The sequence below is a fragment of the Meles meles genome, chromosome 17 (genome assembly GCF_922984935.1).
Source record: "Meles meles chromosome 17, mMelMel3.1 paternal haplotype, whole genome shotgun sequence".
NCBI classification, from domain to species: Eukaryota; Metazoa; Chordata; class Mammalia; order Carnivora; family Mustelidae; genus Meles; species Meles meles.
The window spans coordinates 42134035-42159917 of NC_060082.1; the positions used below are offsets into that span (position 1 = coordinate 42134035).

Consider the following 25883-nt stretch of genomic DNA (forward strand, 5'->3'; position numbering starts at 1 on the left):
GCTATTTTCCTCTCTCTCCTTTAAGAAGACATTGATTGACCTCATTGAAGGGAATGCTAAGAGTTGCCAGTCAGCATCAGTGTTTTCCCCACAGTTGGCACCTCTCAGGTGCCTGGTCTCCGAGGTGTCTGCCCTGCAGGCAGTGGGGCGAGAGCCTAGTCCTGGTCCTTTGACCTATAACTTTGTCAAGCCCGGTCTTCTGTGTCCTAGTGGGAGTCGCTGCCTCTGTCATTTCGGAGTGATGTATGGGAGAGGGCAGTATCTGATGTCAAGAAAGTAACTGATGCCAACAGGTAAGGATGCCAGGCATAGCTTTTTATTTTCAAAGTCTTTTATTTAAATAATTTTTTCTTTTGCATGTGTTTGAATTTTCCAGAAAAAAAAAATACTGACAAATACTATACAGCTTGGACCATTTATACTCTTCTTGAAAAGGTGACTACCCTTTTTCTACATTTTCCCCTCCCCCATCCCTTCCTCCCAAGAAATAAAAAAGCAAATACATTGAGCAGTGGGGAGAAGACCACCTCTGATGGTGGAGGCCGAGTTTGGCTGGAGCTGTTCCGATCTCCGAGCCTGTGGTGGTTTAGGAAGCCTCTTCTTTATCATTCTTTTTGCCTCCATTAGCTCAAAGTCTCTGAGATGGGCCAAGCAGGCTCTGGTCCCAAGGTGCCCCTGGCTGCCAGTGGCAGTTCTGGGGAAGAGGCTGGGGAGAAGGAGTAAATGTGAGGAGGAATAAAGAAAGAGCTGGGCCTGGGATGGGGGTGCTGGGAGAAGCAGGAATGAGAGAAGAAGAAAACACAGGAGAGATAGACGAAGATGGGTGGGAAGAACAGGGAATCGCTCCAATGACTGCCTTGGGTTCCTTGCATGGACCCATGCATTCAAAAGAAGTTTGGGGGCCTAGGGTACTCCAGGCATTGTTGGAGGGTCCCTGGTGGAAGTTGTCAGGAGAGGCTGGGGAGAAAACCTAAGCTCGTTCAGCAGCATCTGAGTCTCCTGAGTCCGAGGCTATGGAAGCAACAGAGGACGGTTTCTGGGTGTTTCGCGCCTGGAGGTAGTTCAGATCCATTTGATTAGGAAACAGCAGGGCACTGCACCTGGAGACAGAGGCCTTGTCATGGCAATGACAACCCACTGCCGTCTTAATTCAAACTAGCAGCCAGTTGCCATGGCAACCATGTTCCTTGTGTGGTCCTCCGATCGGAGTGATCCTCTCTCCTAGATCACATCTGACACACAGCCTTGGCCATCAGTGCTGTGTCTCCCCCAACTCATCCATCTTATGGGGCTTGAGAGTTGGAGGCAGGAAGGGCAGCTGGTCCCAGTGGGCAGTGGCCGGCATGGGGAGGCACATGCATTTGGTGTGGGGTGATGGGAAGGGACAGCTAGATGCTCCCTGACAGGCTGCCCATGTACAAGGGGACAGAGAAGTAGAGAGTGCTTCTTTCTCTGCTCAAAGGGGTTAAGGAGGGCATTTGGGAATCCTTGGTGCCAGAAGGTGGATGTGACTGGTTCTAAAACACATGAGGGCCAGAATTATGACTCACAGAGTCGCTTGTTAGAAGACCTTGGTGCAGAGGTCACCAACAGACACCTGCCCTCCTCTGACCTGGAGTCTACCTGGAGGGCACGTGAGCACCGGGGAGCCCCAGGGAGCCAAGAGCACACATTTGTCCAGGAACACAATCTTGCAGAATAGCTATCGAAGTTTACCTAACATTGTTCATTAAATTGCAATTTTACTGTCACCCAGAGCAGCCTTCATGGGGAAGTATTTCAAGAGAGCTACCCAGCAGATTTGCAAGTGACTTTTCAGAGCACAAACTGCTCCCAATTTGGGAAGTTTCTGTCTTTGTAATATGGTCACAGTACAATCAAAATACCAACAAGTTTGTCCTATGAGCGAATTAACTCGGCCTCCCAACCTCAGTCTGCTGCGGGGACACTCTCCTCAACTCCATGTGGACCTCGTCTACCTGTCATCATGGGGCTCAGAGCACCCACATCAACCTGGCTGTTGGTTCTGCAGGCGGCCTCTGGGGAACATTCAATGCCCACCTCCCATCCTTTGCAGCAATTAGTGGGCTCAGAAAAGGTCACTTGGGGGGATCGGTAAGGCATTACACCTTTACCCTTAACATCATTGTATATCCAACCACAGCAACCACAGACAGTTCTAAGTACCTACTGTGTGCAAGGCACGTGCCTGAGCTTCGAGATAAATAAGCATAAACCTTTACACAGCTTCATTCTACCTTCAGTGACACTCTGTAACTTCCGTATCCCATCGGCAGCAAACCACGCATCCATTACAATCTTACGAACATGATTCCAGGGTGCCTTCTGGGAGACTGCACCAGAAATTGTCTTAATTTCTTCCCTGCTTTGGTTACACAGGAGATCCCTAACTCAGGTGGAGCTTTCCTTCCCTGTCTGTAAAAAAGACACTGCCCAGGTCCACCGCTGGAGTTCACTGAAGTGGATGGAGTATGCCTGGTTTCCAGAGCATTCTAGAAGTCACTACCAAGAGCTGTTTGTTGGTGCTTGGAGAAGGGTAGCTTGCTGAGTGGTTCTGGGGGTAGCATCTCAAAGAGAGGTCTTAGACAACATCAGATGCCCAACAAGGAAATGGGAACCTTGTCATGGGTTGCAAGATGGAACTTTCAATGAATTTAGATCCTTCTCACTTTGAATTTTGCCTCCCAGATGGGAAACACGGGAACTGGGTGTGTCTGTATCAATATGCAGGGATGGGAACTGTACTAGTTTGCTGGAATGTCCGAAGATGGGGATTTCCAGTAAAAGGTTATGGAGGGACAAGAACAGGAAAGCACATATCTCTGACCTGAGTGGTAGACGGGTAGGCAGTGCAGAGGTACCTTCCTGGTTATATAATTGTGCATGTGTGCTAGAATCTGGCCGGGCCTTCCCATGAGACATTTCTGGGAGAGCAGATAATGTATTTGCACCAAGTAGATATTCAATGACCATTTGATAAACAGAATACATTAGCCCAGGTACCTGCTGCCGGAACGTGCATGCATGTGTGTATGTGTGTGCATGTGTGTGCATTTCAGAGACACGTCAAAACGTATGGCCAAACATTCTTTGTGCTTTAGCATCTGGAGCTTGCTGGAGACAGGTGGAAGGCATGCCTGAGTCGGTGGCAACGAGCATTACTATTGGACACGTAGCTGCCTTGACAGTACCCAGGGATTGTCTCGAGTTCTTCCCGGGCTGTCCTCCGTGGGGGCACTCAGCCTCAGCTTTGTCCCTTGGTTAGTTCCTCTGTGGACATGAGCACCTCACATCAGGGCTCTCTAGCCTGTGGTAGTTAGCAGGTGGCTTGGTCCCCGAGGGAGACGCCTCTGCTTCCTGCCTAACTAGACAGGCAGTGATGGCCTCTTTTCCATCTGGAGAAGCTTGGGCTGAGCAGAGATCCAGAGGTCTTCTTCAGCCTTCTTCTTCTTCTTCCTCTTTTTCCCCTTGTTTCGGTTTGGCTGTTGGCCATTCTTGCCTGACCGGCTCCAGCAGCAATGACAACAGATGAAGAGGAATGTGATGATCACTAGCAACGGCAGCCCCAGAAGGATGCCCAGGCAGATGGTGTTGAAGAGGCCCTCTTGGTGTTTGGTCAAGATGGTGTCCCAAATGATGTTGAAGAAGGAGCTGATTTTCTCCATGGTGCTTGGCTAGACTGGGGCCAGCGGAAGCTCTTAGCTCCCTAGCAAGTCCTGGGCTCGAGAGGAGGCAGCCTTGTCCACTTGTCACTTACTCCTCTTCCAGCTTCGGGTTTGGGCCTGCCAGTGTCAGCAGCTGAAGAGAGCAAAACAGATACTTCAGGAGAAATGCAGCGGGAATGGTCTATGATTTTTAACAACATCGTATTTTTTAGGCATAGGAGAAGGGAGGGAATTGGAGATTTCCAGAGTTCACAGAAGTGGTATTGAAACCCAATAAACAAAGTAAATGCATGCATTTAACTACTAACTAATTCATATACACACTATACAGGGCTTAGTGTACAAGAATTAGTAGTGTACCAGGCCTGGCACGTGGTGGGCGCTCAGCATTTGTTGGATACATGAACCAAGTGTAGAGTCAGTGTTCTGGGTAGGGGTCAGTGCCTCTCCAAGAGCAGTTCTCATCTCCTCTCCCTGCAGCTCACCTGATAGGTGCTGAACACATACTCCTCACAGCAGCATGTGACTTTCTCTGAATACAACTTGCCATTTTCAATAGTTACTAAAGCTTAAGCACAAGGGGAAATGTCTAAATCTTGCCGCCTGTCATAAGGGGCTTGGACCTCCCCCAGGCGAAGAGGTCAGTGGTCCTTGTCCTGTCTCACCCCCGCCTTCGCACTCTCTTCTCTGCTCCATCTCCTCCCTCCTTACATCCCACTCCTGTGCCCAAGGAGGAATTGCTGAGCTCTGCAGTGGGAGACCCTTTGCTGGTTCCCTCTGTTTCTACCTTCTCTCTCATCACTCTCATCTCTGCTTTCTGTCCCTCAACCAAACATTCCCCGGTCTCCTTCCCTGCCTGGTCCTGTTCTCTGTGGTGGAAAGGGAGTGTTATGGGCTGCTCAGCAGTGGTGTTTGGAAACTGGGATCGGGTCCCTACCGCCCTCCTGAGCTCAACTTACAGCCAGGGCTGTTCTGGTCCCTTGTACAGAGGGGCCCTTCTTCTACTGGTACCCCGTCACCCCTCTACATCTATCTCAGGCCTCAGCTCTCGAGTATGAGGTCTTAAAGGCTCCTTTGCTTCTGGAATCCACAGGTTCCCACGTCTAAAGACTTGGGAGGGTAGCATGTTTCAAGGAAATTCAAGAGACCTTCTGGTATAGACATGGCCTAGGACCCAAAGATCAAAGACTCATCAATTTTCAGGCTGGAGACCTCACGGATCATCCTAACCAATGCTCTCACTTTAAGATTAAGAATCTGAGGCCCAGTGTGGGGGAGACGACACGTCTAAGGCCACACAGAGATGCAATGAACACCCAGAGTTCGGGACGATGATATTACTTTATATTTCTATTTTACTTGATACTTTCCCAATCATTTCCATATGAATTATATTTTTAAAGAGAGCAACAGGATGGTGCATTGTCTGTGGAGAAAAGGGCTGGGGGACCTGGGTTCACAGTCAGCATGAAGTCCAGGCTTTCTTCTGTTGTGCTGCACTGGGACACAGATGAGCAGCCCCTCCTGGGTAAGGGGTTATCTTCGGGGGTTGTCTGTCCTCAGATGTCTGATTCCTCGGATAGCACTCGATATGTGTCCCGTGTACCTGTGTGTTCTTCCAAGCTCCATCTGAACTCAGTCCTAGTCTGCTGACACGTGGACTCACACCCTTAGGACGTCATTTACACAAATTATTCAATTGTATACATTGGTACCTACCCCTGTACCATCTGGTCCATGAAAATGAAGTAGCGCCATGGGACGGCCCTTAGATGCCTGTCACCGTTCTGGGCACTTCCCACCAACTGACTCCGTTCATTTCATCACAACCTAATGAAGCAGGTACGGTTATTTCCCTCATCTCGCAGGTGAGCAGGCAGAGGCACAGGACACACGGCGAGTGCCTGGCAGAGCGGGCCTTACAGATTCCGGAAAACTTGACTCCAGGTCCCCGAGGGGTGAGCCTCTCACAGGAGTTGCTCTGAGCCGCCTACTCCTTTGTGTGGAATTAACCCGTTTTGGCAAGTAGCCCAGGGTTTAGAGACTCTTACGATGTGTGGCTATTCCCCGGGTTGACTTCGGTGTTTATCCCAGTGTGTTTGTGGAAAAAGGCCGTAGAGTGATTTACTTGCATTGTTACCTACTTCACAAAGGCACGAAGAGACACACAATAAAGATCCAGGCCTGCTCGGGTGGAGGTTTATAGGAAGCCTCTGACTGCCTGAACTTAAACTCAACATGCGACAAAGAAGAGCGTTCTGAGAAGTCACATCCCCTTGCCCAAGGCTCTGCTGAGTCCCTCAGAGGCCCTGGGAACATCACAGGCCACGGATCTGCCCACACACCTTCCAGCCCACAGCCTTTTTGTTGAGAAAACACCCTTGGACATCCTCAAACCGCCGTCAAGGCCACTCCGCTGCCTTGCTCCTTCCCACCCACTTTTCTCTCTGGCTTTTCCTTCTTGCTTTGCCATCAACTTAGCTTTTACTCCAGTCCTCGTTTGGCCCCAGAGTTTTCGGCCCATCTGGAGGGATGGTCCTGCCCCGTTGAGGGAAGGCTCTGGGTACTTCTCCCAAATTTGATCTGCACGTATACGTTCCCGGGACCAAATGCTCCTTGGACTGCATTTCTATGACTCCGATTAGACACCACCACCACCACATTTGTGGACAAACTCTTCTTGCCAGATACCATGCTGGTCCCTGCAGGGAGAAGACACGCATCAGGGGCCCACTTTTGGGTCTGGCCAGGGAGAGAGAGGAAGGGTTTTGAGCCCTTGGAGAATATCAAGGCAATTTTCATGAAGGTAAATCCATCTGAGGAGGACCTGGAAAGAGGAGCAGAATCTTGGCAGAGAAACATGGGTAAAAGAATGGGCACAGATTCTAGGCAGAGAAACTTCTAGAACATGGCAGAGAGCAGGGTGCCTGGGGAGCCTGGGTTCAGGGTGGGAGAGAGGAGGACTATAGGCTAGGGTAGAGAGGGCCTCCATAGGGTGTGTGTTTATCTGGGGCCTTTGTAATAGGAGGATGTCCTTCAAGAAGAGAGAACAGGGGTGAGAACAGCTCTGGAAAATATAGTCAGAGAGCTCTTCATGCATTAAACTAACAGTTGTTAAGCACCTAATACGTGACACGCCCTGTGTCAGGTGTTAGGATTCATGATGAGGGACAAGGACACAGAGCCTCTTCCAGGAGAGTTATTACTATTGAGGGATCATGCTGTAAAAGACAAATATACTAAGCAAATTTCAACTCAGGTTGCTTAGTTGGCCGAAATAGAAGCATGCATTTGAATTACGAGTTTAACTCAGTGTCCCAGGCCCTCCTACCCCTCCCAACCTTTGTCTCAAACTCATCTATCCCATGGCACCCCAAAATAGCCTTTGAGTAAATAGATTTCTTTTCAAGCGAAAGCTAAGTCGATAATTCACTTTTGGATTCCTGAAGGTACTCATCTGAGTCTACTCTCCATATAGCCAAGGAGAGCATTCATTAACATCTGGGAGCCCAGTCTGGGGAAAATTCAATTAGGAAGGTATTCTTTATATTTTTTTAATCTAAGAATTCTCTTTCAAGCCCCCCAGGTTACTCGCTGAGCTCTGCTAATCTATACCGTTTCATTAGTATTTATGAGTCTCGCATTGTGAGCATTTCCAGGAAACAATCAAATATCTCCTTGGTGGTATGAATTAAAAGTTAGAACTTCCACAGACTGTTTTGCAAAAGGAGCCACACTTTGGGCCTTGGGAAAGCTCTCTGGGAGACCCCATTGTTTTGCTGGATCTCAAGTATTGCTGACAGTGTTTGAAAGATAATTAGTCTCTTCCTCCAAAACCAAAAATAGGAGCCAACCAACTTGATTGGTTTGCCGTTGTTGTGGGGGGCAGGTGGGAAGAGAGAGGGGAGGAGGGACATTACGTTCAGTTTCTGTATAACCAGAAATGACTCATCTTTATATCCTCTGTAGTATCTCTCTGGGAAGAGAGTCATTCATTCATTCTTTCTTCCAAGAGGCTTCAGTCTGTCTGTATGTAAGGTGTTGATTGGTCATAATGATCCCAGAGCCAGAAGACCTGGGTTTGAGCCTTGGGCCAATCTGTGTAACCTTGGTGAGTTACCGAACCTCAGCTCCGAAATGAAGTTAATGAGTTTCCTCTTAATGATGCTGTGAGGATTAAAAGAGCTCAATATATTTAATGCATTTTGTAAAGTGTAAAATACTATAAAACAGTCGAAGAAACAGTGGGTTATCTCCAGATGACAACAGACTAATTCCAGCCTTGAGCTTTCTTTCCCCCTCCCTTACCTCCAAGGCCAGTCCTCACCACCAAAGAATCATGGGCCCCCAGCCCATTTAAATGAAAAGAACTTCACGGGTAACCTTGCTGCTTATGGCTGGTCTGAGGGTCTGTGGCTGTAATTCTAGACTCTGCATGAAGGGACATGAGAACAGCCTAGAGGAATGAGTAAGCAGTTTGGCCTGGAGAAGAGTCACAGGAAAGAAATGAAAAGGAAATTCTAATCAGGACAGGTGTCTGTTCAGTCCTTTCTTCAATGACTCCTTATGGAGCACCTCTGAGAGGCTGGGAACCGTGTCAGGTCCTGGATATCCAGGAACAAGCAGACCAGGTTCCAGTCCTTTTTGGTCTCCAAGTCTAGTGTGGGACGCAGACTCATCAGAGAATCCCACAGACACGTGTGAAAGTATAATATGGAAAGCGTGACCAGAGGAGAAGCCCGTGATGCTACTGAGTGACTGAGTAATGCCCACCACGGCGGCAGGGGCGGGCTCTGAGTGGGGATGGCCTAACTGTGATCTGAATTACAAAAACGCGGTCAGTACAAAGACAAAGACATGTTCAGGGTGTCTGAGAAGTCTCAAAACACAGAATAAACATATCTAAAGCATTTTCAGGCAACATGCTAGCTAGGTATGCTAGGTTTTTCTTCAGTGCTCACCTTTTCAGTGAAATGCCTCTAAATCGGAAGCAATGAGTTCAGTGGTTAATACGTTATGAAGTGTCCCCCCAAATTCTAGAAACACAGGGAAATATGTGTTTTGTGCCTTTTTTCAAATGAACGGTGGGACCCACTGCTTCTTCTGAAAAGGATGTGAAGGACAGTGTGGCTGAACGCAGTGGCAGTGAATGGGGATGACAGGGGGTGACGTGAGGCCCATGGGGCAGGCGGCCCCACCCCCACAGGGCTTGTAAGCCATGTTAATGGCTGATGTGTCCTGTAGGAGCCATGGGGCTTCAGCAACGAGGGGACAGAATCGATCCGTGTTCTGTAAAGAACAGTGACATGGAGGTGAGGGAGGATAGGTTGGTGAGGCTAAGAGTGGGAGGCAGGGTTACAGTTATTCAGGGAAAATGGCAGCAGGGATGAGGGTGGGCATGGAAGGGGGGACAAGTGGCCTGACTCGGGTGTTCTCCAGCGGGTGTGGTGGGCGAGCTCTCGGGCAGAGGGCCGTGAGGACATGTCCCTGGCTGTGCTCCCCTCTTCCTCTTCCAACCCTGGTCCGAGTCAGGTCTCCGAGTCTGGCATATTTTATTTTTTCTAGGATAAGAATCTCATCAGCCTCTACCTGACTTCCTGCCATTTCTCCTGGAGGTTCGGGATATCTTGTTCAGCCCCAGGCTTCTCCAACCCCGTCTGCCCAAACCTTGCCCCTGCGGTCCTTGGAAAATCCCTACGGTGACAATAATGCCAGGTACTTCAAAAACCAGGGCGCTCTGGAAGTGGGGGCACGGAGAGGACTCTCTTTCAGCAGTCATTAACTCTGCCGTTCTGGATATATATTTTCTTGACGGTTCTCAGCTTGCTAACCTGCCATGCTCAGATGCCCTCTAATAGACGTAAGTACCGTTTTGTACAAAAATGGTCAGATCACAGCAATAATCTGCTTGTGGAGAGCTGTGTTTACAACTTAAATGTGGCTCCAGGCATGAGGAAATAGATACCTGTATTTCCCCTGGTGTAATTAATTGTTTCAAGTAACTAGTTCCAATGCAAAGTTGGAAGCTCTTTCCCCCCTCCAGTGTATATATTTATGGTGTGTAACTAGATATTGAGGATTAGAGGAAAATAGATAGGTTTTCCCCTCTGAATCAATGTTATAATTATGGTTGCAATTTTGAACAAAGGCACACAGAGGTCATCGATATAAAAATGACTAAGGCACCATGATTATTAAAAATAAGAAAACCACGCTTTATCATATAGACGTTCTGAATGGGAAGAATCAGATATGGGTCCTTTCGGTGGGGACCCTCACTTTATTGACAAGGAATCTGGGACCAAAAGAGGCTGTAATTTGCTGGAGGTCACACAGCTGACCATTGTGTGTGGCTTTACCCTGGCCCTGGGGTCAGGGCCAGAACCAATGTCTTCTGACTCCCAGCACCTCGTCCTGCCAAGGTCTCCCTTATGAAAGTCTTTAAAAATAAAACACTGAGGCAGCTCTTGGCAAGATGCCCACCTTAACCTCATCGTGGGCATAGTATAGACTGTCCTTGTCGGTCCCCTTAAATCTTTGTAGGGTCACGTGACTGAGTTCTGACCACAGGAACGTGGGTCTGGCTCGTGAAATCTGTCCCAAGATCCTCTAGGTTCGCTCACCCTCCCTGGCTGGCCAGATGCTGAGGACCGGGCAGAGAACTTCAAGGCCCCTGGGGTTGGCCAAGAAGAAGGTATTCGTGAATGACTGCCAGCAGGGCACCACCCCTTTAGACCACAGTGAACAGGAGTGAGTGAGAAACAAGCCTTTGATGGGTAAAGCCACCGATTCCGGAGGATTATTTGCTAAAGCAGTCAACCCATCCTTGACTTACACAAGCGATGAAGAGGTAGTGTTGGTAGAGATTAAAACACACACACAATGAGGTCAACAACTCTCCTAGAGAGTCTGCAGCTCTGACCTGAAAGGGGTTTAGCCAAGTGCTTCCGAGCGCTGGCTCTGGGACCAAATGCCCTGTGTTGGAATCCAGGCTCTGCTACTCACTGACTGCATCACTCTGGGCAGGTCACTTCCCCTCTCTCCCTGGGTCTCAGTTTTCTCATCTGTTGAGTGGACTTGAGAATAGTCAGCGGCTGTGAAAACTAAGTGAGTCAGTAGACGGTAGACGTAGAGCTTCTCGGAGCCGAGGCTGGCCGTTCCTGTGAGCCCTTATTACCTGATCCAAACAAACAGGCTGGTCCGAAGGAGCATCCCTCAGCTCCTGAGCTCATAATGATTTTGTTTGTCTTTTTAGAACTGGGATGGTTCTGAAATCATGACTTTTGACTATATGGGTCTCCTTTAAAAAGGATTTTCTCCCCCCACTTTTCTCAGTTTTTTTTTTTAATATTTTATTTATTTATTTGACAGAGAGAGAGATCACACATAGGCAGAGAGGCAGGCAAAGAGAGGGTGGGGAGCAGGCTCCCTGCTGAGCAGAGAGCCCGACTTGGGGCTCGATCCCAGGACCCTGAGATCATGACCCAAGCTGAAGGCAGAGGCTTAACCCTCTGATCCACCCAGGCACTCCTTTCTCTAGTTTTCTTATAGTAAGAAGATTCTTCCTAAATTGTTCCATTTATCATTCTTTTTCAAAGCAACCATTGCAGAATTAAAATACATACAGGGGTCCGTCAGAAGCAGCATTATGAGGACTTGGATACAGTCTATTTGCCCTCCCTCCCCTGGGCAGAGCAGGACACGAGCCTCCTCCCTCACCCCCACACTGCACTGTCCTTCCCCTCCTCGCTCTTTCTTTCCTTCTGCCAGTGGATTAGTGAGCTCCTAGCACGCATCGTTCCTGTCCTAGACACTACAGACCCAGTCAGGCATGACACAGATGTGGTCAAACTACTTACGGGGCAAAGGTAGATAACAAACAAGGGCACAAACAAATAAACCGCGCTGTGTTGTTAGTGTTCTAAGGAATTAACTGGTTGGCCCGTGTGGACATGACTTTGAACGGAGGTCCGAAGAAAGGCGGGGATCCAGCTGTCTGCAGAGAGCCTTCCAGGGGTCAGGACAGCGGGGAAAGTCTCTGAAGGGGGAAAGAGCGTGGCTGACCCTAGCAGAGGAGGTGGCCAGGGCCGGGGAGCCCATGAGCTGGGGTCCAGGAGCCCAAGGTGAAGCGTGGTTTAAGCTGGGCAGCTCTGGCTGTGAGTACGGAGGGCAGAGAGTGGTCGGAGAGACAAAGAAAGGGGTCTGGGAAGTACAGAGGCCCTTTTCTTTGTCCCCATTGTGATCACATTTGTCTGGGCCCTCAGACTGGCTCCTGATTCCTCCTTCCTACAATTCACCTTTCTGAGTCTGCAAGTGGTCACATGCCCCCGCTCAGCCCCTCTTCAGCTCTTCATCTCTTACCTGATAATCACAGCTCCTTAGCAAGGAGGACAAATCCCTCATGAGCTGGTCCCTCCTATCATCCCAGCCTCATCTCCCACCACCACCCTTATGACCGCATCTTCCAGAATTCTCCAGAACGTTCCTGCTCTCTCCCTTTATCATGTGGTGACACACACCGTTCCATCTGCCTGGAATGTCTTCTCACCTTCTTCCCTTGGCCCATGCATGGGAGAACTGTGTCCCTCATCCTCCTCTGTGAGGTCTTCTGGGACTCTCAGCGCCCCCCACACCCCAAGCTCCCCCACATCGTTTTCTTTCTCTTCTGAGCTCTCATGGAGCCAGTAACCTCCACAGTTCTTGTCTTACTGTATTACAATGATGTGTTTTCTCTGAAAAATGATAAGAATACAGAAAAGTACAAAAAGTCATCTATATGAATATTTTCTCTCCATATATTAATATACATAGGACTTGCTGACTTGTTTCTCTCACCCTCGGCTGCAAGATCCTACATGCCAGTGATTCGTACTCCTCTGTTCAACGTGACACCCTTGTTCAGTGCCCGTCACCCAACAGGTACTAATTCATAGCTGATGAAGGGATGGTTTCTTTCAGTCTCAGACCAAGCAGAAGACTGACTGTATCCTCGGCTCCCCCAGTTGAGGGTGGAATGGTCTCACTTCCCCTACATTTTTATGTTGAAGTCCTAGCCCCCAGTACCTCAGAATGTGACCTTACTCGGACCTTACAGTGTTATTGCAGATGTGATTAGTTAAAATGAGATCGTGCTGGAGCGAAGAGTAACCTGGTATGACCAATGTCTTTCATAGAAAGGGAGGTTTGGACGTTGAGATAGACACACACAGAGGGAAGACCATGGGAAGAGACAGAGGGAGAGGATGACTTTTTACAAGCCAAGGAGATGGGCCTGGAACAGATCCTTCCTTCATGGCCTTCAGAAGCACCTGACCTTGATTTCAGATTCCTCGCCTCCAGAACAATGGGAGACAGATCCGTTTTGGTTCTTCAGGCCACCCAGCTTGTGTCTGGCTATGGTGCCCCAGGAGATTAGGAGGTCCCTTTTGCTTCACCCCCATCCCCACCGCATCAGCAGGTCCTATCAGCTCTGTCTCCAAAATAAACCCCCAACCCATTCATGCCTCTCCATTCCAAGGCTGGGTCACCATCATCTCTCACCCGGATTACCGAGACACCTTCCCAACCAGTACCTGCTTCTCTGTTTCCCTCTCCATGGGCCGTTCTCCCAGCACAAGCCAGGCAATGTTGTCCCCGCCCCCACCCCTCCATGCCCCACCACACCCCCATGGCTTCCTGAAACCTGTAGAGTGAAGTCCAAACCCTTCCCAGATCCCGCAAGTGTCTCCTTCGTCTAATCTCATCTTGCTCCCTTTTCTCACTCACTGTGTCCTGGATGCATCTGACTTCAGGACTGCCCACTCCCTCGGGACCTTCTGCGCCCCTTTGGTACGCAGACTCTCAGGTGTTCACGTGACTGACCACTTCATAACAGTCAGGGCTCAGCTCAGATGCATTTCCACCTAAATGGAACCTCACCAACGGGCATTTTTAACTAAGAAGCCCAACCTCCAGTCCACCTCTCCCACATCATCCTGTCTTAACCTTTGTAATGTTTTCTACCCTTATATTTCCCACTTGAACAGAATATTCTGGTAACTTCAGTTTGCACATGTATTGACTGTCTTCCTGCACGGGAGCTGAACTCCATGAGAACACAGCCCTGGCCTGTCTCATTCCATTTGGATGCCCAGAGTCTGCATTGTAGCTGGATCAATGAAGGAAGTCATGCCAGCTAACCCAAGGGTCCTGAAGGAAAAGAGATCTGGAAAAAAAATGTGGATCAGTCAGCCCAGGTCATTAGGAAGAGAGAGGAGAGAGCTGGGGCCAGGAAGAGCACAGAAACGTGACCATCAGTCACATCTGTGGCCGGACTTTGATGACAATGACCTGCCATTTAGTCCACGGTCCAGCCACATCCTCCAGCCAACTCACTCATTTCAGGTGGAAATAATGATCAAGAAAATTCCATATCATTGAAAGCAGTAGGGGGGGGGTGTCCTTTATCAACTCCCACATTATCACCTACTTTCCTTTTGCTCAGTTATAAAGAGCTCATTGTAGCTGGGGCTTTCTGATAACAAGGGATCTTTTCCTAATTACTATATGCTCTATTTCAGGTTCAGCAGAAAAGAAAATTAAAAAGCTCCATTTCACTCCAGGTTCAAGTGAGTCAATCTTTCAATCAATCAAGTATTAATTAAGCTATGCCAGGAAATACAGGGGAGGTGGAAGGCATCTTCGCTCTACTCGAAGACGATCCCAGGGAAATAATTAGAAAATAATTTAAGAACAAAGAAAAGAGTTTAAAAAGGTTTCCATTTGGGCTTTCTCTGGCTTTCTGTGATGGAATCGCCTGGAATCACTATCCCCTTTCTTCCTCTTTGCTCCTTCTCGTCCCTCTTTTTGTCTCTTCTCATCCCTAATTACACTGTCTTCAAAGGGTCTGTGCTGTACACAGTCACCCCTTAGAATTCGACTTGCTGTCTCTCTGATTCTCCGAAAATTCCAACAGTGCTCTGAATATCACCTCTGCAGCCTGTTAGCAGGTCCTTGAGATCACACGGAAACTTCCTGATGTTCTACCCCTAGACTAGAAAACATCCAGGAAGAACTCTGCCTCCTCTACTCACACTGGTGGGGAGTCTGGGCAATGTTCACTTAAACACTCTGAGTTTAGAATTTTTCTTCTGTAAGCAGAGATATTAGCACATTTCTCAGAGGGTTAGGCATTTTTATCCACCGTACCTCATTGTTTTCTCCTCAGTACCTGGTACGGTGCCCGGTCTAAGGCAGGTTGACAAGAAGTACTTGTGGGGTGGATGGAGGGGCAAACGAATGCATCGCTGGAGCAAAATGAAATAACGTGCCCCAAGCATCTGAACTAAGTGTATTTCACACAGCGGGGACCTTAAAGATTTTATTTATTTGAGAGAGAAAGAGAGACACAGAGAGAGAGAGCATGAGAAGGGGGAAGGGCAGAGGCAGAGGGAGAACCAGACTCCCCACCGGGCAAGGAGCCCAACTCAGGGCTCGATCCCAGGACCCTGAGATCATGACTTGAGCCGAAGGCAGACCCTTAGCCGACCGAGCCCCCCCAGGTATCCGTGTTTTAATCAGATTTTGATCAGTTTTTCTCTGAACTGGTTTAAGAAGTGAGTTAGTTAGCCAACTTCTGAGGAATCAGGGCAGACATTTTGCCTTCCTCCTGCTTTCTTGCTAACTTAATTTCTGTTCCTTTCCAGCTGCATCTCCCTCTTTCAGCCCTTCTGACCTCCAGGATCTAGTTTCTCAGGGGTACCTTGTTTTGTCTGCAACGATCCACTTTCTCCTCCCCGTTCAGCTAGAATGCTCACTTGTTTTCTTTGACCGGCCTCTTTTGACACAGATACTTCAGGAGGCAAAGCCTCAAAACAGAAGGTTGGCAAAATGTCTTATCACCTTTCACAGACACAGGGAATAATCTGCCGAACCAAAAAGTCACCATCTGTTGCATTCTAAGTGCCCCAGCTCTGTGTGTGGCGTCAAGGCTTCACAGACATGGCCTCGTTCAACAGCTCAGGAGGTGGGTCTTTTTTATTCCCATTACACAGAGGAGGAAACTGAGTCTATTGGAGATTAAGTAATTTGCCCAGCGTTGCAGAGCTACTAACATCGGAAGAGGTTTGACTGCCGTCTGATCTGAGTTGGAGGATCCTGCTGTAACCCCCACACTTGTTACTCAGCTGCCATGCTCAGGAAACTGTGCTCCATCTCCAGACCCTCTCTTCTCAGACGATGTGGGTGTTGACCACATCCGTCACCCATCAGACATCTGAAAGCCACATCCTAGGGATCCCTCTTGACCGATGAAGGTGTCTTCTGTGACCTCAAGGAGCTGATGTTTTAACAGGACCACAAACGTAAGAAAAGAAGTACAGTATCACATATGACAGCAGGTGTCAGGAACCCAGAGGCAGAAAATCCCAGAAATCACAGATCCCAGAAAATCCCAGAAATCCCAGAAAATCCCTGTGAGTGCCCACTGACAGTCCAAGAGCTATTTCCAACCCATAGGCACTTTTATTTATTTTATTTTACTACGTTATTTTTCCCTCCTCTAACTTTATGTAAAATTATTAATTTTTAGCTAGCCCCCAAATTTGGCCACCAAGGCGCAGTCAGCTGGGGCTTTAGAAGGGCCTACATTCCCTCCTTAACACTCATCCCACACCCTGTCCCCACCCTGCCAGGCTGACCAGGTCCTGTCCCCTACCTTGTACCTGGAGACACGGAAAGCCTGCAGCCCATGGATTACAAATGCAGTAAGGGACTGCGTTCCCTATTCTTTGTCCTGTAATGTATGCTGGAGAGAGCAAGGCCCTCCTTCTGAGGGGCTTGAAAAGGAAAAATGAGGACAAAAATCAAAAGGCAAGCAGAACTTGCCAGCCACCTCCAGAATCTTGATCTTTGGCTGATCAGACACATAGTAAGGATCTGGGATGTCTGCAAGACGGATGAATGAGGATCAAAATGTCCCAAGCACAATACAAAAAGCTGGCAGAGGGGTGCAGCACAGAGAATATGGAGTTTAGAGTCAGAGGATCCAGTTCCAGTCCCTGCTTGGTTGTCCTCCAACCCTCTGACCTTGGGCAAACCGGGCAAGCTGGCTGAGCCCTCTCCTGGCCTGAGAAACGAGGCCATTCGCTGCCCCAGATATCTCTCAAGATTGCTGTGAAGAACAGCAAGACGCGAAAGATCACCCAGAAGGGAAAATTGTGATCGAAATGCAAGGTAGTAGTGTTAGAGGATTGCGCTGGAAAGCTGAATTAAAGCTAAACTTAGAAGCCCGAGCTTCTCGGAGGGATGGGGCCCTCCACCCTCTGAACCACCGCCGCCCCCCCCATCCTCTATGAATCACAGTCATTAGGGGCTAGGTTTCTAGTTTGGAGAATTTCTGGGCGCACACACTGACACCACTCACATTCGTGTTTGCTGCCGTCTATATCTGATCTGACCACATCCTGGTATTAGTGCTAATAGACCCCGTAGCCATGGTTACCGTGAATTACCTGGCTTACAACAGCTCTCATTTTCCCGTTTCCAAACTATTTGGTCAAACATTTCGGAGCCAGTTTTTGCGGGTGTGGTGAAGCGCCTGGGTGCTGCTTTATTTTTGGAAAGTGTGAGCTTGGGGTCTGAGGTCATCTTTAAGTAGGGAGGCGGTGGGGAGGGGCGGTGCCTTCTCCGTTCCCAAATAAAGGGACCGCTCTGTGGCTAACCTCGCAGGACGCACACTTAAGTCCGCAAACGTCACCTCCTCTAGGAGGGAAGGAGCGTTTTCTGGAAAAGCAAGAAGACAATCAAGCGCTTGTGTGAATCGGGGTCTCCCACAGCGGTGGTCATTAAAAAATAGGCCTTAAACTGGAAGTCGCGTCATTCTCCTTAATATTAGAGAACTGCGCGTTCTCACATTTCGCAGCCATGCCCCAGTGACTGACTGATTGATTTTTCTCAGTGGTGGTGGAAGAGAAGTTTACAAGCTGGAATAGTTGAAAACCAATGGGGTGGCACAGATATACAATTATGCCACTGAAAAGCTATGCAGATGTGATTTTCTTTTCTTTTCCATCTCCTCTTTTCCTTTGATGTTCACTAAATTTCAGGGCAATGACAGGCGAAATGCTACCTTGCCATAAGATTAGGGCTGAAAACATAAAGGCCGAATCGTAGAGGGAGGAAGCCGAAATACTCTCATTCCAGGCATAACTCACCCCTGCGGAATGCACGGTGTGGGATATCTCAGACTCGCCAGGCTTTGGGCCCCAGGCTCCAGCCGGGTTGCGGGGCGGGGGTGCGTGCGCAGAGGAGTGTGTGCCCCAGGACCACAGACCCTCACTTCCTGTCTGCGTGGGTTTTCATCTGCATCCCTAATGTCATAATGGAGAGTTTTGTGGTTTTTCTTTTCTTTTTCTTTCTTTTTTTTTTTTTTTTTTAACAGTTTTGGTAAATAATGGTTGGTGAATGTGGAGGACATACAAATCAGTCTAGGGACAGCGCCCTGTTCCTTTGATACATTGTCTCAGTCTTGGTCTCATCAAACGAGGCTTAGGGGCCTTCCTGCAAAGAGCTTGTTCTTCCTAAACTCCTGTTACAGAGAAATTGTGGAACTGACCGTGGCTTCGCCCCACCCCTAATCCTCTGCCTCCAGCCCTGAATGTGTTCCTCTTGGCCCCTGAAATGCCCTTCTCGAAGGAGCCTTATAGGTACTACAAATACTTGATTTGGGAGTGAGGGTGTAAGAAACTGCTTAGGCTGGGGATTGTCCTGGGAAGGGGGGTGTGGGTAGACACACTACACACACACACACACACACACACCCTTCTCTCAACCCCCACTCCTCCCCCTCCACCACCTTTGCTCCATCCTTGCCTGGAGACCTCAGAGCTTTATGGAAGATCCTCTAGAAAGCACAAGGGGGTCTGGGAGTGCAGGGAGGGTGGGCGGGGCTGGGGAGCTCAGACCTTGGCTCTGAGCTCTCCATGGGTGGCCCCGGGGCTGGGCTGTTGGTAGGCTCCACACCAGCTTTTTGGTTTTATCTCCCATAAGCACCCCAGAATACTTATTACTTTTTTTTTTTTTTTTAAACTCAGACCAACTCAGTATCAGGGTCTTGAAGAAGTAGGACATTGTATGGAAACACTTCGATAGAGCAAAGGGTCTGAAGGTGTGGCTGTGCCTCTGTTGGTAAGAAGGGGGGCCGGTGTCCCAGGGATGGGGGCTGGCTTACAGCAGCCACACAGGGAGGAGGCGTCCTTGTAGGGTCCTCATAGGGGAGGCAGTTCTGCCCCTCAGGAGAGAGCCTCTGGGGCTCCGATTCTGGCTTTGGTCTGGTTTTATTTGTTTATGCTCCTGTAGGTTTTCATTGGAGCTGAATTCTTGGCTGAAACACAGACTGAGAGCCGTGAGAGGAGGGGAAGCTCAGAGACTGTGGGAGAAGTCAGCTCAAACTTTCACTTGTGACTTAGTGTGCATCCTTGGGAAGGTCATTTAGTCGCCTTGGGCCTCAGTTTCTCCATCTCTCAAATGGGGGAGAATCTGGACAAATACTCAAGAAAGTGCTAAGACGTGTTGCCTGGATGGAAGGACACTGGGGTCAGGGCTGGGGGAGTGCCTTAGTCTCATTCCTTTGGTGCGATTCTGGAAGGTCCCATCACGTGGACATACCTCCTGGGGAAACAAATAAGTCATAGTGAACCGGCTCACAGAGTCCTTGGGTCAAAATGGACAGTGTACGTGAGCTCACTCCCAGGCTGTTAGGAACTGTACAGATACCCAGAGCCATAATCGGTATCATTCCAGGCAGATGTTAGGACACGGCAAAAAAAGGGCCACGCCTCAATTCTTCCAGGTTGTCAAAGTGGCCTGAAATTCTTGGGACGTTGGCTCCCAGGCTGGCAGGTCTTCCTATCTCCACTCCAGTCTGGATGGACGGACCCTACCCCCACCCCAACCCCACCTGGCTGTGCAGAGGTGCTGGGCAGCCTGGATCCCCTTTTTGCCCAAATGACCCCTGGTTTTCAAGGGCTAGCCGAGCATGTCCACCCTGCTAAGCAAGTTCTGACAAGCGCGTTCCATCCTTTGCCAGGAGGCCTTGGGGCCCAGCTGCTTGGTGAGAGCAGAGGGAGTGCTACCTGCGTCTGTGCCTGCCCTTGGATTGACCCCGGGGTGGGGTGGGGGGAGAGGTTTGGATGGAATGTGTGCGAGTCTCCCTTGGGTTGTTGACGGGGTCACCCTAAGACCAGCAATGTCGCAGGTGTCTCATTGTTTGTATGTGAAGACGCCGGCAGAACTTACAGCAACTATTTCCACCAATAAAAGCTGCCATTTGAATGACTCTTCCTGTAGTCCATGTGGATTTCATCTCAAGAAACGTTAGTTAAGAAACTACTATGTGATCCAGTCAGTGCTGGAGGAGCACAGAGGTGTATGGAGGTCCCCACCCTGGGAGAGGTCAGGGAACAGAGACCGTGCAGATCCCTGCACCCCCCCCAACCGTGAGGCCCCCCCACCTTTGCAGTTGGGAAGGTCATAATCACACCGACTTCCTGCCCCCTCAGCCTCGCTCTGAAAGTCAAACAATAATATGCATAGTTCTTTTATAAACTGCAAATGCTCTTCCAAGTTATAATTTTCAAATATAATAAAGGCAGTTAGAGGCTAAAGTAAATATCAGAAAATGCCAAAGTGTACACACCATTAGGAGGGAGGGGGATCCATGCCAGCTTGGGTCTGAAGCGGGAGCTCCCCTGCACCCTGGGGTGGGAGGCTGTGCTGACTCCTGCGAGGACGGGATGTCCTCGTCACAGGGAGGTCGGTCGGTTGGGTGGGGAAAGGGAAGTTGGGGTGAGCAAGGGTACAGGTGAGAGGCCCGCACACACAGAAACCCCCTGAGGAAGAGCGGGGAATGAAGTGGTACAGGCAGGGTTGGGGGAACTGCAGAGGGCTTTGAAGCTGAACCCAGTTTCGCTGTCACGGGTGCCAGGGAGGCCCTGAAAGTTGGGGAGACATGGCAGAATCAGGGTTTCAGAGGCCATGAGCTCTTAACCCGAACCCTCTGGTCATCTGAAGTGTGCGGTGGCCGGAGTCGGGGATGGTGCAGGAGTCAGCCCCCACTCCTGGGCTCACAGACAGTCTGCCCTTTCCAGCCAGGCTCAGTAATCAACAACATTACAATTAAAAACAAAGTTTTATTAATAGCCTACTTTCCTTCTTGCACAAAATCTGATTATGAACCGAAATGAAATATCACCAAGCCCATCGGAAAGAAACTACAATTTATCTCGTGATCCCCTGGGAATGCGGGCGGTGGGGATAAAACCCTAATGCGCTCGCTTCTCGAGTCTGAGAACTGATGCCCCGATGGGCTTGTGTTTATTTATGACTGGGGGAAGTCCTATCAAAGACCTTGCAGTTAGAACTCGTTTTAATTTCTTAAGGGCCTCTGCGAACATTTCTTTACTCAACCTACAGTAACGTAAGGAGAGGAGGAATTTCTTGCCCTATTTCACAGATGAATGAACCAAGGAGCAGAAATTTGTTCAAAATTTGTTGAAAATTGCAAAGCTGGTTAGCGGTCAAGGGCAGACAGGGTTGCAGTCTTCTGGTTTCCCAGGGTGATGTTGTCGGCACTGCACTAAGTCCTATGAAGTCTTGAGAGCGGGGCAAACGATGGTGACCTGTCATCTTTTCAGTTTACTTTCCGACTCCCTGACCTCTGTGGTCCCTCTCTTGCTTTGGGACCTCAAAAAGCTTCTCCCTCTGGAACCCCCAGTCCTCCCCAATCCCACTCCAGCCACTACCACCAAATCTCCGGGGTTCTATTCACTGGAGTCTCAGAGAAATATGGTTCCCCTTGGAAAGCCTTCCATGACCTCATGAAGGTGAGAGCCCCCCGCCCAGTCCTCATACTGCTAACCATAGTCCATACCTGCTTTCGGCTAATGGTTGATTTAATCATCTGTCTTCCTTTCTAGACAGAATCTATTTCTATTATGGCATCTGGGACATGTTTGCTCTCGGAAAATATTTGCTGAATTAATGAATGGACATTTTTATAGGTGAGAAAACAGACTCCCTGGGTTAAACACCCAAGGTCTCATAGATGATCAAGGATGATGTGGTCATTCTTCTTCCCCCAAATATCCAGTGCACGTTCCTCTCTGCCATGCTGGTTTCTGGGTTCACACACAGCACTGTGGTCAGAAGGAAGAAGATACTCAGAAGAAAATCCACCAACTGGATTTTCGATAATCCGGGTCTGGAACAGGGTTTCAGCGGGAGCTCAGAGTGCTTACGTGCCAGATGCTTCGGACATTCCAGAGTGTTGGCAAGCTCTGCAGGCCTCTTTGGGTGACTGGCTATTTCTGAATGTCCAGCTGGGCTATCAGTGGCAAGAAACAAGATGACAGCAGTGACCGGTGGGCCCAAATGGAGATTGCACTTGACCTCACAGGGTGCCATATTGAATGTTACGACCTACCACCGTGCTCTTGAAAAGCCCCGGTTAGATGTCTTTCTGACACACTTTGGTATACATGACTTGTACATTTCATCTGGCAATTTCTGGTTGCCAGGCTGACGGAGGAGAGAGGATGCGTGTGTGTAGCACTCTCAATGTACATCTCTGTGATTACTGCAAAGGGCGCCCCCTACTTCTTCCTAGAGGGAGAGACTCCCCTTGCTAGCTCTTTCCTTCCTTCCCCGAGCCTGCGTTCTTGACACAATTGGGGCTGAAGGGGCCAAGACCTGCCATCTCCACTCTCCAGAGTAGAGCAGCAAATTGAATTGACCGCACGCATGTCCAGTAGCTACCCTGTGCACGAGGACCTTCTCTCCTTTCTAGCTTTTCCAGATAATGCTGCCTCCTAAGAAGCAGAAATGGGCTAACTACCTGGTAAGGAATTCCAAGCTGAACTAAAGTAGACCGTGGACTTCAGGAATTTACTTCTTGTTGGGGCAACGGAGGAGCATAGAAGAAGCACCACGAAGCAGGACGAGCTAAGATCCGCAGGGAAAGGCAAACAAGGGGTTATGGAAGCAGCAGCAAGGAGGAAGTTGTCAATTCCATGAGAGACCCCGGCAAGGCTCCAAGGAAGGTGTGATTGGGCTTGGCATCTGCCCGGAGAGCAGGATGATTAAATGTAGTGAGGCTGGGAATAAAGGCATTCCAGCAGCTCGAGAAAGCACAGCTGGCTCAGACGAAGAATCCAATCAAGGTGGCCCAGATCTGGCACCTTCCAACCTCCTACTGTTACCATGGCAACACACAAACACCTCACTCCAGCCCGGCCTGCCCTTCGCCTGTCTCCAAGCCTCATACTCTAACCCTGCCAATCCAGTGAGCAGCCCGGCCCAGGGCCCCAGGGCAAGGGTTCCTCCCGGCTTTGGCTTGAGAAGGAGGCCTGCGACAGGGAAACTTTCTCTCCTGTCCCAGGCCTCCTCGCCTCTTCTGCTTTGAAGGCCCAAGGTCAGGGCTGAGAGTGGCTGGTGATGCGTGGGGCCCAAGGCCCTTCAGACGGTGTTTTCCATGGCCAACCTTGAAGGCAGATTATTGTGTAAGGAAACTTGAGGAGGCTAGTGATTTCGGCCCCCTTCTCTCCCGGCTCCAGCCACACTGTATTCCTCTCTGTATTCTTAAATGTGGTACTAATCCCGATTTCAAATCTGGGGTCACAAGCGTAACTAAAGCTGGTTCCAGCTGGCAGAAGTTCAAAGGCATCTTTCTCTCTCTCTGCACACACACACACACACACACACATACTCAGTAGCTAGCCCACCCATGTAACAATACTGCTAATGTTTAGCACAAGGTCTGTGGAAACCAAACAAGATGTCTGCCCAAGAGGGGCAAGACCTACATCAGAGGCTGAGAACTGGAAACCCATGAGGTAGACGTGACCGGTGACCAGTGGCCAGATTGTGTTTGATCTGTGGCTCTCTAGTTCCACAGCTCATCCTCTCCATACCCCCATGCCTCCTGCAGTACTATTTTAGGGACACCAGCGGGGGTCAAAGCCGGCCCCTCCTCCATTCACTGGCTGCCTCACCTCAGAAATTGTTTCTCCAACGGTAAAATGAGGGTAAGGAGAGCCATGGCATCACAGGACTGCTGTGGAAATCAAAGGAGCTAAATAATCTGTATAATGCAGCAAAACCGTGCCTGGCACAAAGTAGATGTTCAATAAATGTTAGGTCCACCAGGCCCCTGGGGCATCCACCGAGGAGTGCTCTGTCTTGTGGAACCTCAGCAAAGACGAGCCTTGTGCAGACCCTGGTGGCTGGGAGTGAGAGAAGGAGGATTTGGTGGCCTAGGGGCTTTCTCTGGAATCATGGTTTATAGAGAGATTACCAGAGCTGAAAATTTTGTCCCACCTCTCCTGCCCCCGCCCCCCCCCCTCCCCGGACGAGGGAGAGATTACCAGAGAGGTCAGACACAGAAGCTGTGTCACGCCTACAGTCCCACTTGGCCTGGAAGCTACCAGAGAGCTTCTCCTCCAGGAATCCCCCTTGCTTCTTGTTGGCACATCATAGGTGCTCAACCCTGAGCCTGCCTATCTCACATGTGATTTCTAGAGGCCTCTGCCAGGCCAGGTTGCAGGTGGTATAACAGGTCGGGCTACAGCAGGTGGAGCGGTCCAGGACCCCTGGGCAGAACAAGAAGGTCTTGCTGTGGGTCGTGCTTCCACACTTGGGGTGGAGCCCAGAGGAACAGTTTATGGTTAGACCAGTGGGTCAGAGCCTGGCGAGGCCGCCGACCCGAGGACGCGGTGGGCATCGGGGATGTTGAGAGTGGCACAGTCCCGAACCTGAGTGGTGGCCCTTGTGACCTGAGATCCCAGGGGACTCTCACCCCAGGGAAGAGGCTGTTGCTCAGAGCCACGCATGTGAGGGCCTGGATTCGCTCCCAGGTGCTTACAGCCTCCCAGGTGGAAGGTGGGATCTGTGCCAGCCTGCTCTCCAGTTTTGTTTTTTAAATTCCCTGTGGTGTCTAGCATCATGCCAGGCACACACGAAGTTTTTAAGAAATGTGTACAGAAAGGCAGCCGGAGTCACGTTGGGGCAGCTTCTGCCTTCTAGAGCGAGGCCTCCAGGCCTCCTAAGAATTTTTACAATTCTCCTTTTGCAAACAGGAGCTTGAGGTGACTGACCGAAGGCAAGTGACGGCAGCTAGATCGCACGGATGATCTCTGGTACAGATGGGCAAGAATTACCCACTGGGGAGACAGACCTTCCCATGAAACTGCTGCTTCTTGTACCTGCTGGCTGAGGGAACCCCCAGACCCCGCACAGCCATCACCCAGGAGGCACTGAAGCAACCATACCATCTTGAGATGGATGGAGAAATTACGCTTTTAGAAAGTGGTTTACCAGTTCATTTCATTTCTTCCTCAGAATTCCATGCAACCCTAGAGCCTCCTGACCGGGGCATGCCAAGATCTCTTCATAATGTCCTTTGCTCAACCACCCACCCTCTCCCCAGCCTTCTTCCCTCTCTTCTCCTGTCTTCTCGTGCATGGACACAGAGCCTGTGCAGATGCAGAGAGAACCACAAAAGCCATTCTAGGCCTTTCTTCATCTTCTTCCCCTGATCCCCAGGCTATATTGAATGGAGAAAGCCTGGGAGACAAAACGTAGGCCCGAGGTATAGGAGTCACATAACAGTGTGACAGGGGTTGGAAGCTCTTCCTGCAGAAGCACTCGTGTCTGTTAGCCTGTGTTTAATGAGCAGCTACCATGTGCCAGGCCCTGCACCCTGAGAACGTAATCACCAGATGCTGGCACCGAAGGGAGATCGGGGAGAGCCAAACCTTACCAAGGGTCAGAAAAGTTTCCACATAAAGTAATACAGTTCGATTTTATCTCCTCTGGGAAGTCTGTCACCCAGAGCTGGGCTGAATGGTCCTCCTTTGGTCCCCGAGTCCCTGTTGTGACACCTCTCATGGCATCTATTACACTGTATTCTAATTGCCTCTTTATTCATCCATCACGATAGACCATGAGCTCCTGATTCACCACTGGCAGGAAACCTGCAGAGTTTCTTTGTAGGAGAGGCTAATGGATAATCATCTGGAGCCACGGGAAGAGCACTTAGCTCTTGGGAGAGAGCTCAGTTTTCTCATCTGTAAAATGGGCCCAACAGGGGAGCCGTCCTGAGCACTGAGCGAGAGGAAGTCGGCGAAGTCCTTCCCACAATGCCCGCCACGCCACAGACCGTGC

At 49.7% G+C, this 25883-nt stretch overlaps 1 protein-coding gene across 1 annotated transcript in view; it reads right to left on the reverse strand.

Annotated features, from left to right (window-relative positions):
- Nucleotides 1-315: 315 nt before the first annotated feature.
- KIAA0040 (KIAA0040 ortholog) overlaps nucleotides 316-25883 on the reverse strand; it is a 34323-nt gene continuing 8755 nt past the window's right edge. The window contains exon 3 of the mRNA XM_045983179.1: nucleotides 316-3819. Within this exon, the coding sequence (XP_045839135.1) occupies nucleotides 3387-3686 (300 nt within the window). The 5' untranslated portion in view covers nucleotides 3687-3819 and the 3' untranslated portion in view covers nucleotides 316-3386. The remainder of the gene's footprint in view (nucleotides 3820-25883) is intronic.